This window comes from Thamnophis elegans, chromosome 6 (genome assembly GCF_009769535.1).
Source record: "Thamnophis elegans isolate rThaEle1 chromosome 6, rThaEle1.pri, whole genome shotgun sequence".
Lineage (NCBI taxonomy): Eukaryota > Metazoa > Chordata > Lepidosauria > Squamata > Colubridae > Thamnophis > Thamnophis elegans.
The window spans coordinates 10,713,838-10,726,896 of record NC_045546.1 but is presented as its reverse complement, the minus strand read 5'-3'; the positions used below and the strand labels follow the sequence as shown (position 1 = coordinate 10,726,896).

The 13,059-nt window shown below is 44.7% G+C and overlaps 1 protein-coding gene across 1 annotated transcript in view; it reads right to left on the bottom strand.

Moving 5' to 3' along the window:
* The window catches only part of FAT3 (FAT atypical cadherin 3), a 417,794-nt gene that overhangs the window by 131,079 nt on the left and 273,656 nt on the right, over window positions 1-13,059 (bottom strand). Inside the window, 2 exon segments of the mRNA XM_032219713.1 lie at window positions 4,474-4,684; window positions 7,666-7,941. Of these exon segments, the coding sequence (XP_032075604.1) occupies window positions 4,474-4,684; window positions 7,666-7,941 (487 nt within the window).

The following is a 13,059-nucleotide window of genomic DNA, read 5'->3' as shown; positions in this document are numbered from 1 at the left end:
TTTATTGGCTAAGTGTGATTGGACACACAAGGAATTTTTCCTTCATGCTCTCAGTGTACATAAAAGAAAAGATACATTTGTCAAGAATCATAAGGTACAACACTTAATGATAGTGTTAGGGTACAATTAAGCAATCAAATCATACTAGGAAACAATCAATATAAATCATAAGGATACAAGCAACACAGTTACAGTCATACAGTCGTTAAGTGGGAGGAAATGGGTGATAGGAACCCATTTGAGAAGATTAATAGTAATGCAGACTTAGTAAATAGTTTGACAGAGGTGAGGGAATTATTTCTTTAGCAGAGTGATGGCGTTCGGGAAAAAAACTGTCCTTGTGTCTAATTGTCTTGGTGTGCAGTGCCCTATAGTGTCATTTTGAGGGTAGGAGTTGAAACAATTTATGTCCAGGATGTGAGGGGTCCGTAAATATTTTCACAGCCCTCTTTTTGACTCGTGCAGTGTACAGGTCCTCAATGGAAGGACTTTAAGCTCATCAGAGCAAAATCTTCACATGTTCATTTCAAGAAATCCCCAGGAAATAGGTATCTATTTTTCAGGGAGCCTAGAGTAATATCACTGTAGTGCACCAAACTTTTAAAAAGTTAATAAAAACAGAATCGATCCCATTGGACACCACATTTACTGAGAAAAGTAAACATAACCATGGCAATTTTTTTTTCCAAGTGAGAAAGTTAGATTCACTTAATTCATCACCATGGAACCGCTAGCAAATACCCAAATCACCCCCAGGAGTATATTTAGGGAAATTCTCTTTCATTCCTAGTCTACCCGTACTGACTACTTTTCTCCAAAACTGCCTGGGAAATATATATAACTCAGGACCAATTGTTTGGAGGGAGACACTAACGGCTGGAAGTACCAGGTAGGAAACGATAAAACATTCCTTGCTTGCTTAGCTCCCGTCTCCTGTGCTTTGTAAGCTGATGTTTAAAATACCCTTAATGAAATTGGGAATGTAGTAGTAGCTCAACCTGGGACCATCTAATACAGGGGTGTGAAACTGGATTTCTTCGAGGGCTGGATCAGCATTGCAGTTCTCCTCTACGGAACAGCCGGGGGGGGGAGGGAGAAGGGGAGACAAAATGGATGCCACCTGCAACATTTCGCTGGCCAAAATGGGGCATGGGGAACTAGGTGTTGAATATGTTTGAGGGAAAGACGCAGGAGCCATGGAATCAGAGAGTAAGATGTTTATTGCGAGATGACAGCGATTCAAAACGTCCCTGCAACTGTCAGGGTATTTATACTCGAGCCCAAAGCAACTGTCAAATGACCAGCCAATCAGAGAGCTGGTAACAGGGAACATTTGCATTTGCATATATAACACTCCTTCCCCCCAGTTATTTGCATACTCAACACTCCTCTAACATTTGCATATATAACACTAGGAGTGCCCTGATTTGGCTGGCAAAGTGCTGCAGGAGGCCGTCCAGGCCGAAAATGGGCCACAAGGGGGGGGGGCATGCACGTCCCCCCTGGTGTCCCGTTTTGGCTGCCAGAGGCACCGCGTGCCGGTCCTTTGCTATTTCCAAGCCGGCCTTGTAGGCCCGATTTAAGCTCCCTGCAGGCTGGATTCGGCCCGCGGGTCTTGAGGTTGACACTCTTGATGTAATACAAGCCGTCCTCAACTTACAACCACAATTGAGCCCAAATTTTCCGTTGCTAACTGAGACAGTTGTTAGGTGAGTTTTGCCCCAATATCACGAACTTTCTTGCCTTAGTTGTTTAGCGACTCACTGCAGTGGTTAAGTCAGTAACGCGGTTGTTAAGTGAATCCCCATGGACTTTGCTTGTCAAGAAGGTCGCAAAAGTTGATCCTATGACCCTGGGACAGTGCAAATGTCCTAAATGTGAGTCAGATTCTGAATTTTGATCACATGAACATGAGGATGATGCAACACTTGTAAGTGTGGAAAAATGGCCATAAGTCACTTTAAACTTTAATAGGATTTGTATGCCGCCCACTCCCTAGGGACTCGGGGCGGCTCACAACAAGTAAAAGCACTTAAAATATTTAAAAATACAAAATTAAAATCAATACAACATCCATTCCATCAAGTGGAGCTGGAAATTAATCAACAGCCCCAGGCCTGCCGGAACAGCCAGGTCTTGATTGCTTTACGGAAGGCCGGGAGAGTGGTGAGGGTCCGGATCTCGGCGGGTAGCTCGTTCCACAAGGCCGGTGCAGCTACAGAGAAGGCCCTCCCTCGGGGAGCCGCCAGCCGGCATTGTCCGGTCGATGGCACCCGGAGGAGGCCCAATCTGTGTGATCTTATTGGTCGTTGGGAGGTAAATGGCAGGAGGCGGTCTCTCAGGTAGTCAATTTTCAATGCTGTTGTTAACTTGGAAAGATTACTAAATGAGCTATTTTAAGTCACGGACTATCTGCAGGACCAAATGAAAAGAATTCCAGGCCACCTGATGATAGTTCTAAGTCCAGAAATTACAGATAGCCTATGTTTAAGATTAGGAACAATCTAAGCTGCTCAAAGTTAGTGTAACAGGAAGAAGCTGAGTTCAATGCAGAGATGTTATTAATTTCCTTTTTTATTATTTCCTTTGTCTTAATATATTTTAGACTGTGTTTGTTAAAAATCTATACCGTGTACGGGCTCTGGGAAGTCGGGGGGGGGGAGGGAGGTGGGGTGTTAGGGGGGAGGGGGGATATATAGTATGTGTTAGATTTTAAAGTAATGTGACTGCACTTGTATACTGTTGCTCTATAATTCCACTGTAAAAATAGGATAAGCTGAATATATTAATAGATAGTAGAAATACACCAAAGGGAGGAGTAGAGGGATAGAAGAAAGAGGGGTAGAGAGGGTGGGAGAGAGGACTGGAGGGAGGGTGAGAAGGAAGGGAGGGAGTGTACCGGGAGAGGGGAGTCGTAGAGGGGGAGGGGAAGTAGGATAGAGGGGAAGGATGGAGGGAAGATGGAAAGTTGGAGGGGGGCGAAAGAAAGGGTGTATGGAGGGTCAAAGAGGTACATTGGGTCTTTATTTTGGGGGGGTTTGTTGACAAGAGGAATGGCTGTGTTTATTGTTTAATGTTATATGACCCCAGTTATGCACAGTATATATGTGACTGTACGAAAATGAAAATGGAAAATAAAAAACACATTTACAGATAGTTCTAAGTCCATTCTCCAATGGGGATTCCCTCTAAGATCCAAAGTTACCAAAACAGCCATAACATGTCCGAGGAATCACCACAGATATGCACAATAGTTATGCCTCTGTCTGTCTGTCTGTCCATCCAATGTGGATGGGCTTAGGAATCCAGAGGGCAGAGACGATTGTTTGTTTGTTTCAAGATTTCTAAATCAATAAAAGCCTTGATTCTATGCTCGCCATTTCTTTATCTGCTGCTTTAGAAGCAAGTCGGGAATCTGTCATCTCAGAAGTGGCTCATCAAATATAGTTTAATCTGAAATCCCGTTGCATTCCAGATGGTGTTTTTTTCTAAAGCAAATTAGCTTTAGAAAGGCAACCATATCCACAACAACAACAACAACAAAAAATAACGTGAACATTTTTTACAAGGATAAAATGCATCGCAAGGCAAATAAAGGCAGCTGCTTAACAAAACTTCCTGTCTTGAAGGCAAAATAGATAAAAGCCAACGAGCTCATTATTAGGGCTAATTAGGTTTTATTGCAACCCATTGATTTCTATGGGAAATGACCACACCTACCTTCCCTTGGGATTATATGTCTCCAAACTTTAAAGTGCAGTTAAAACTTACATCGCCTTACATCGCGTACATGAAACTCTTGAGCAGGGATGTCAAACTCGATTCCATTGAGGGCCACATCAGGGTTGTGTTTGACTTTGGGGGGCTGGGGTGGGTGTGGCCAGCTCAATGTCACTTGTGTCGGGGGACGCTTGTGCTGACCCGAATGCTCTATCAGTGAAAACAAGCTCTGAGCACCATTTCCAGTGGCAACAGCCTCCTGCAACCACCTGGCAGCGAAAACAGGATCCTGAGCTCCGTTTCCGGCTGCAGCAACCTCCTGCAACCCTCTGGCAGCGAAAAAGGGCTCCCAAGCTGTTTCAGGCTGCGATGACCTCCTGCAATGCTCTGGCAGCGAAAATGGGTTCCCAAGCTCTGTTTCGGGCTATGATGACCTCCTGCAATGCTCTGGTAGTGAAAACGGGCTTCCCAAGCTCTGTTTCAGGCGGTTACGACGTCCTGCAACCCTCTGGCAGTGAAAACGGGCGCCTGAGCTCTGTTTCTGGCTGCAACGGCCTCCTGCGACCCTCTGCCAACAAAAACAAAACTTGGGAGGGCCATATTTTTGCTGCCAGGGGCATCGCGAGCCAGTTCTTCATTGTTTCCAGGGTGGCTCCATGGGCCAGATGTAAGCACTCCGTGGGCTTTGAGTTTGACACTCCTGCTATTGAGCATAAAAAGTCATGGAGGTTATTTAATTCTCAGTTTGCTTACCTGCTTCTATAGTGTACATCAGCTCTGCGTTCTCTCCTTTATCTTTGTCCAGGGCAGTGACCTGCAAAACTGCAGATCCAACGGCAGCCGATTCAAAGACAGAGGCTTCGTACAGAGGACTGGTGAAGTAAGGACTGTGATCGTTGGAATCCTCCACGTTTACAATGATCCTCGCCAAGTTACGCCGGTAGGGAAACTCCTGGTCTCGAACCTGGAGGAAAGAGGAAACCATCTCGTCACATGAGAAGTATTTGCCACCCTTGTGCCCAGTTGGAACGGGCAGTAGTTTTTAAGTTTGCTTCTCTTGTTTTTCTCAAAAGTCCCTGATGCGCTCTAGGACATTGGAAAATCATAGGACTCCTGTGGTTAGAATGTAGTACTGCAAGCTACTTCTGCTGGCTGCCAGCAATTCGGCAGTTTGAGTCTCACCCGCTCAAGGTTGACTAAACCTTCCATCCTTCCGAGGTGGGTAAAATGAGGACCCAGATTATTGGGGGCAAGAGGCTGACTCTGTAAACTGCTTAGAGAGGGCTGTAAAGCACTGTAAAGTGGCATATAAGTTTAAGTGCCATTGCTATTTTATACTTTATAATGCCTTGGTATAAGACCACACTTGGAATACTGCATCTAGATTTGGTCGCCATGGCGTAAAAAAGATGCTGAGACTCTGGAAACACTGCAGAGAAGAGCAACAATGAGGATTAGAAGACTGGAGGCTAAAACATATGAAGAATGGTTGCAGGAACTGGGTAAGTCCATTTTAGTGAAAAGAAGGACCAGGGGAGACATGATAGCAATCTTCCAATATCTCAGGGGCTGCCACAAAGAAGAGGGAGCAAAGCTATTCTCCAAGGCACCTAAGGGTACAACAAGAAGCAATGGATGGAAATAATCAAGGAGAGAAGCAACTGAGAATTAAGGAGAAATTTCCTGACAGAACAATTAATCAGGGGAATGACTTGCTACCAGAAGTTGTGGGTGCTCCAACACTGCAGGTTTTTATAAGAGATCGGACAACCGTTTGCCTGAAATGGTATCGGGATGTGATGGCGAGCCTATGGCACGTGTGCCCAAAGTGGCATGTGGAGCCATGTTGGTTGGCACGCGCAGAGTCACCTGTTCCTCTTCGGGGATTCTGACATGCATGTGTGCGTGACAATCAGCTTTTTTTTGCACATGCGGCAGTTCCAGAAACCGGAAGAGCTGGTCTTCTGGTTTCCGTTGTGTGCATGTGCACCGGCCAGCTGATCGTCATGTGCTCCAGTAGCCAGAAAACAAGCTGGGCGGGATGCGTATGCACACTTGGCAACTTCTCTTCCAGGGCGCACATGCTTCCTTTTCAGCATTCGGTGCTGAAAAGGTTCACCATCACTGGTATTTCATGTCTGAGCAGGGGGTTGGACTAGAATAGCAATAGCAGTTAGCAATAGCAGTTAGACTTATATACCGCTTCATAGGGCTTTCAGCCCGCTCTAAGCGGTTTACAGAGTCAGCATATCGCCCCCACAGTCTGGGTCCTCATTTTACCCACCTCGGAAGGATGGAAGGCTGAGTCAACCTTGAGCCGGTGAGATTTGAACCGCCGAACTGCAGATAACAGTCAGCTGAAGTGGCTGCAGTACAGCACTCTAACCACTGCACCACCTCGGCTCTTGGAAAACCTCCAAGACCCCTTCCAACTCTGTTATTCTGCTTAATAGCTCCAGATACATAAGAACATGGTTCTGTGAGCTGGCCTCCTAGTTTAGGAAGGGTTGTATGATTCTGCCCAGAAAGACTATTATTACTCATTCATCCTACCGAGTAAGCGATGGTGGAGAACAGTTGCAGTATCTAATAGTTGGTCACTTCAAGGTGCTCAATCAATTTCTGAGAATGCTTTCATACATCCCAATCCCCAGGGTTATTACAAGTAGTCCTCAACTTATGAGCACAATTGAGCCCCAAATTTCTATTGCTAAGCGAGACAGAAGTGAATTTTGCCCCATTTGATGATTTTTCTTGCTTTGTTAAGTGAGTGAATCCCTGCAGTTGTTAAGTTAGTAACACGGTTAGTCCAGAGAACTGGTAAATACCACCACTGACTGGGCCCCGCCCCCATCTATTCTCTGCCTCCCGAGTCCCAGCTGATCGGGAGGGAATGATTTTGCAGTATCCTTCCCCTGGAGTGGGGAGGGAATGGAGATTTTGCAGTATCCTTCCGCTGGAGTGGGGAGGGAATGGGGATTTTACAGCATCCTTCCCCTGGAGTGAGGTGCGATTGGAGATTTTGCAGTATCCTTTCCCTGGAGTGTGGAGGGACATGAGATTTTACAGTATCCTTCCTCTAGAGTGGGGAGGGAATGGAGATTTTACAGCATTCTTTGCCACCCCCACCAAGCCATGCCCACCAAGCCACACCACCCCCACCAAGCCATGGTCACAGAACCTTTTTGAATCCCACCACTGGTCATGTCATTATTTTCAGTGTCATTGTAACTTCAGACTGCCACTAAACAAATTTTTGTAAGTTGAGGACTACCTGTATGGGAAATTGTTCAGCAATTGCCTTTTAGTCACTACAGTGAATCCAATTCCAATAACGCTAATAGCATTTCTTAGGTCTTTTTTGTACCCAGAATGGAGTTCAATGCAAGTGTGAAAATTCTTAACAATCATCTTTGGATGGAAAAAAAAAGGTTATTGTTCCATTAACACTCGGCACACACTTCACTTTCTACCATGTAATTTAGGCACCAGCGAAATCGGTTCTCTTCTGCCTTTCGAAGACCTGGCAGAAATCTGCCATAAAGCAGCCCGTTTGGCTTTAAGAGCTGAGCACAGCAAGAAAAGTGATAATCGCTTTGTTAACAGCTTCCCAAAAGAACGTTAAGATTCCGAAGAAAACGCTTTTAAAAAAGTTACCTCTGATAAAAGGGCCCCGACATTGGGAGATGATGATGATGCTCCCACCATGTTCGGCTTCAAGATGGCACAAGCATTTTGCAAGATAAAAACCCTCCTTTCGTATTAAACCTCACAAAGCCTCCATGGCGAATAACTGCATTGTGGCGGAAGGGATGGGGGGGGGAACCTAATTATTGCCTCCTTACCAAATCTAAAGCCGTTTTGCTTATCGGAAGACTCTAGCACGCACCTATTAAAGCTGGCAATTGTGTTGGGGGAGAACACAGATTAATATTCCCCGCTTACCATTATGTTGAGGATGTGCTTATCTTGAGCTTCGTGATCTAAGCGCTCAGCGGTGTAGAGCACGCCGGTGTTGGGATCCATCCTGAATTTTCTCATGCTGATGGAATCGAGGCTGCTGTGAATGATGTAGCTGAGCTTGTGCTTCTCATCTCTGTCCATGGCTTCTACTTGAAGGATCTCAGTGTCAGGCATGATGTCCTCAGAAATCATCACATCGTAGTTTGGGTGGGAAAATTCTGGACCGTTGTCGTTGTTGTCCAAAACTTTGATTAATACCTTTAGTTAAGTATCAAAGGGGCGGGGGGAGAAGAGAGAACAAGATTCATACATCTATCAACTCTTGTCAAAAGGAGATATGATTATTTGGACATACATTCAATTTTACAGCTACCAAGATTGTTGGCCATGCAGGTACAAAAATAGCCAGGGAAATGATTGAAGCCTGGGAAATGAGCTACTTGTCAGTCAATAGGAATGCTGATTTACCACCAACTTATCAAATACTTAGGAACTGAGGGCTTGGCAGCACAAAGAAACAACACCCAATCAGCACACCAATCAACCAATAGGAAGGCATCGTATAAATATGACTCATAGAACAGCACAAAGCATATATTCCAGTTGAGAGAAAGTCCCACAAAAATGGACTTGCAGCATGAGCCCGAAAGCTTAGAAGAGTAAACCTCTGGTCCTTATAACCGACAAAGATTGGATCTTGGAAATATGATACAGTGGTAGGTTGCATTTACCTTCACTACCGGTTCGCTGATCGCCACACTGGAACTGAGGGATAAGGAGTGGGGAATAGAAATAGAGTGATTTCGTAGCCAAAGCAAAATATTTTCTCTTGGGAACCAAGGACATTCCCACAGGTGGCTGGGGAGAGGAGGAGCGACATCTCCTGGCAACTGGAGGGGACCTTGATTGGACCATGTGACTGACTGAATGGGAAAAGGGGAAACTTTTACTTTTAATTAGGTGAAAACCGCGGGAATATTCAGAGTCAGTTCTCACCAGCTTATGCCAATATGATATGTTCAATAAACTAATTATTTGAGGAACCTACTTGCCTTGGAGCTGTTTACTATGGATGTAATACTTAGAACGCTGACATTCGGAGGATTAGGGATCTCTCCAGTGGTGGGTTCCGGATCCCGGTGCAACCGGGCCCGGCGTCCACCACATGAACACGCACAGCATGCGTGCACAGGTGTCCTTACTGATGCCTCCGTGACACTTCAGCTGCTCAGCAGAGCGTCGTGCAGGTGCCGTACGCTCTGTGCGCGTAAGCGCCGAAGAGCTCAAATACAGGTAAGGAGGGCAGGTGGGTGGGCCCTCCAGAGCACTGAACCATAAAGGTAGCCGGTGCTCCCAGTAGGCATCAGTAGAACCGTACCGGGGTGTACCACCTGCAAACCACCCCTGGATCTCTCCTTTTCTTCTGGAGTGGAAATCTTCATAAAAAGGCTGAACAGAAATCTGTTGCTGATACTATAGCCTCAGATTTCATTAATTAAACAGAAGGGTTAAACCAAACAGACCATTTTGAATCCTTTGGCTCAATAAGTCATACGTCAGATCATCATTTCTGACGTTTTCTGGATAAAACCAGATTTTTTTTTTCTTTTAAAAAAGGCTTGTTTTTAACATTCTCCATCTAACTGTGAACAAAGAAACCGGATGGATGAATGAACGTTTGAAGTAGAAATTCCCCGAACGTTTCTGAGGAGTAGGACTTAATGGTGATTGGAGTATCTCCACAGGGGCAGTTTTTTGCTAGTGTTTTCCGCTGGGATTTAACTTAAGAGTGGGAATCAAGCAGCAGACAGATAATTGGAAAAATCAATGTATAACACACGATAGGAGAGACATTCACACACTTAAACTATACAATTAGGACAGCATCACAGTCCACCCACAAACATTTCTTCAATTCCCCCCCCCCCCCTTGTCTTTTGAAAAAAGTTTCTAGGGCATTTTCTCTTTTATTGAATTATTAGGGAAACATGAAGAATTTCTTCAGTACAGTGTTGGTGAACGTTTTCAACACTGAGTGCCGAAACGGGAGTGTGTGTGTGTGTGTGTGCGCGTGTGCCGGAAACTGGAAGAGCATCTGCCCAGTGAGCATGAATGCACTGGAAAAATGATCTTCCGGTTTCTGACATGCTCACGCCCCCCGGCAACCTGGTCGTCTGGTTCCTGGCATGCATGCATGTGTGTAGGCATGCTCACATACCAGCATGCATGCACCGGAAACAAGAAGATCCCCTTCCTGGCGTGTGCATGCGCACTGGGTGGCTGCTCTTCCGGTTTCCGGCGCTCCTGCATGTGTGAAGACCAGCTGGCTGGTGCGCCGGAACCCCGAACATTGCTTGTTAAAAAGGTACCAGAATCCCAAGGTCTCGGAGCTCAATTCCTACCTTGCCTTTCCTCTTCAGTATGTGGGGGAGCAGCTGTTGGGAGACAAAGTGAGGAAAACCCCAAGGCTGCCAAGGAATTTTGGGGGGCCCTTTTGCTAACTGGTGGGGCAGGAGGGATGCTGGCTGCGCGCTTGTTTCAACAATAACTCCAGCTTATCTGATGCTCGTTGGATACTAGAAATAATCTTACATCTAGAATTAGTCTCTAAAACATCTCTCCACCACCACCTCCCTGGGGAAAAAGATCAAAGCCGCGGATAGGACTGGCCATTTGTCTTTTTCTGTCGGAATCAGCACTGAGTTCCTTCTAAGCCAAGCAGGACACCTGAAGGGACTGGTTGTTCTGAGCAGCTCCATTGCGCTTGAGTGGGCGCCCGCGGTGTCTCTCGATCCCAGCCCATCCCGTGTCCCTTTCCGGCCTGCCTTGGCAGGGCGTCTTCCTAGCCACGAAGAGCAACGGGCAACAACTCCCATGCCCGGAGAGATGGCTCTGTGTGCCACTTCCGGCACATGAGCCATAGGTTCGTCATCACGGGTCTAGTAGAACAAACTGTAGTAGAACAAGGATCTGGCTGGTGAGACGTACGTAGTCAACTCCCCACAATGGACACGTATAAGAAAAGCAGGATTGCTATTTAAAAAAAAAAAACTACATACTGGTAGTCTTTGACTTACAACCACGATTGAGGCCAAAATTTCCATTGCTCAGCGAGGAGATTGGGAAATGGGTTTTGCCCCATTTTGTGACCTTTCTTGCCCTAGTTGGTAAATGAATTACTCTATTGTTAAGTTAGTAGCACGGTTGTTAATCTGTGAATCTGGCTTCCTCACTGACTCTGCTTATCAGAAGGTTGCAAAAAAATGATCACATCATTTTGTGGGACATTGCAACTGTCAATACATGCTAGTTCAGGGGTCGGCAAACTTAAACACTCAAAGAGTCATTTGGACCCATTTCCCACAGAAAAGAAAACACCGGGAGCCACAAATGTCCTAACCGGAAGCCCCCTATTCAATTCTGGAGCTGACCAGAAGTTCAGTTTCCCCACCATAGAGTCTTCTCCTAGGCGGCATACTTTTTCCTCTACCTGTCATAACTGAAAGCCCTATCAATTGTGGAGACAACTGGAAAACCCTCCCCTTGCCATAGAGTCTTTTCCTGGCGCACTGTGCTTCCCTCCCCCCCCCCGAAGCTTCTCTCAAAATTGTGGTGCTGACTGGTGACAGAGCCACAGCAGAGGGAGGAAAGAGCCACATGCGGCTCCAGAGTCGCAGTTTGCTCACCCCTCTGCTAGTTGCCAAGAGCCCAAATTTTGAACATGTGACCCTTCCACCTCGGTTTTAAGTGTGTAAAATGGTCATTGGTCACCATTTTCAGGGCCACTGTAATTTTGAACGATCACTAAATGAATGGTTGTAAGTCAGGGACTACCCGTATGAGCTATTACATCAATATTTTATGAAAATAGTTCTCCAAGAAACATGAAACATTAGCTTTCCACAACATTAGCAGCATTTCATGACATCAGTTGAACATTTTACCAGAAAATACACCCACAGCTAACCCTCTCCTCCATCATCTGTAAAGATCCATCTTGGGAACAGTCTAGAAAGCAGCCATAATAAAATTCTATCAACATGGTTCATATTTCCACATGTGGTGGACGTATCCAGAAGCTAGGAAATATTAGAGTAAAATAAGAACCCGTTTACAAGAAATAACGGGCCTTCAAATTCAATTCGAACTGGAGATGTTTTTGTTAGGGATAATTAGAGGAACACTTGCAAAGGAAATCAATTATATCATAATATATATACTGACAGCTGCAAGAATAATATACACTCAAAATTGGAAATTAGACAGCATACCTCCCAAAAACATGATAATTAAAAAATAATAATGGACTTCGCAGAAATGGTCAAATTAACTTTTAAACCGCAAGATAAAGAAGATAAAGAATACTATACAGAATGGGATAAATGGTACCAGAGAACAGGAATAAGGAATGAAAGTAGAATGTATGTATGTAATATTAGGTTATAGGAATTATAAATATAAAGAGGACATTGCAAATGTAAAATGAATGGAAAGTATGTATAAATGGGACGATAAACAAAATGAAAGATACCGATGTCTTAGGAATGGGAAGAATGGATGTGGAATGTGATTTTTATGTTGTGTTGTGTAAAAAGCTTAAACAAAATTATTTTTTTGAAAAAACCTCTATGCTAAGGTTATATGCTACTTAAAAAGCTGGGGTAGCCTTAGGGAGGAGTTGTCCCCTAAGGCTGGGGGGGGGGGAGTACAGAAGTGATACCTAGATCTGTGAAATAAATCCTGAAAAGTCTATAACACCCGAATGGACCATCTTTGCTTATGTCTGTTTACTAAGAAAAATAATTGATGTGTAGTGTTATACCCTTCAACAAAGCACTGGAAAACATTGGTGTTGGCCTCAAAGTAAACTGTGTTCAGATCAACAATTTAAGATATGCTGATGATATAGTTCTACTTGCCAGTAAGCATGAAGACCTTCAGCTCCTCATCAACAGTCTCAGAAATATCTGAAAAATGCGCTTGAAGCTTAACACCTCAAAAACCAAGATCATGGCCATCAGCAAACAACCCATTTAATTTACCAGTGATAAATTCGGAAGGAATACCACTAGAAAAAGTTGAAAGGATCACGTACCTCAGTTTTAATTTACATGAAAGAAGGGACAGTGAAGTAAAGACAAAGATAGAGAAAGCTCGAACAGTGTTCTTCAAAATGAAAAAAAGGTCTTCTGTACTCACGACATAAGTCTGAAAATCAGGCTTGTCAGAAGTTACATCTTTTCTATCCTGCTCTACAGAGTAGAGAGTTGGTCTCTGACAGAAAATCACTTGAAGAAACTAGAAGCATTTGAAATGTGGATTTACAGACGGCTGTTACATATAAGCTGGGTTGACAAACTCACAAAAGAGGAGGTG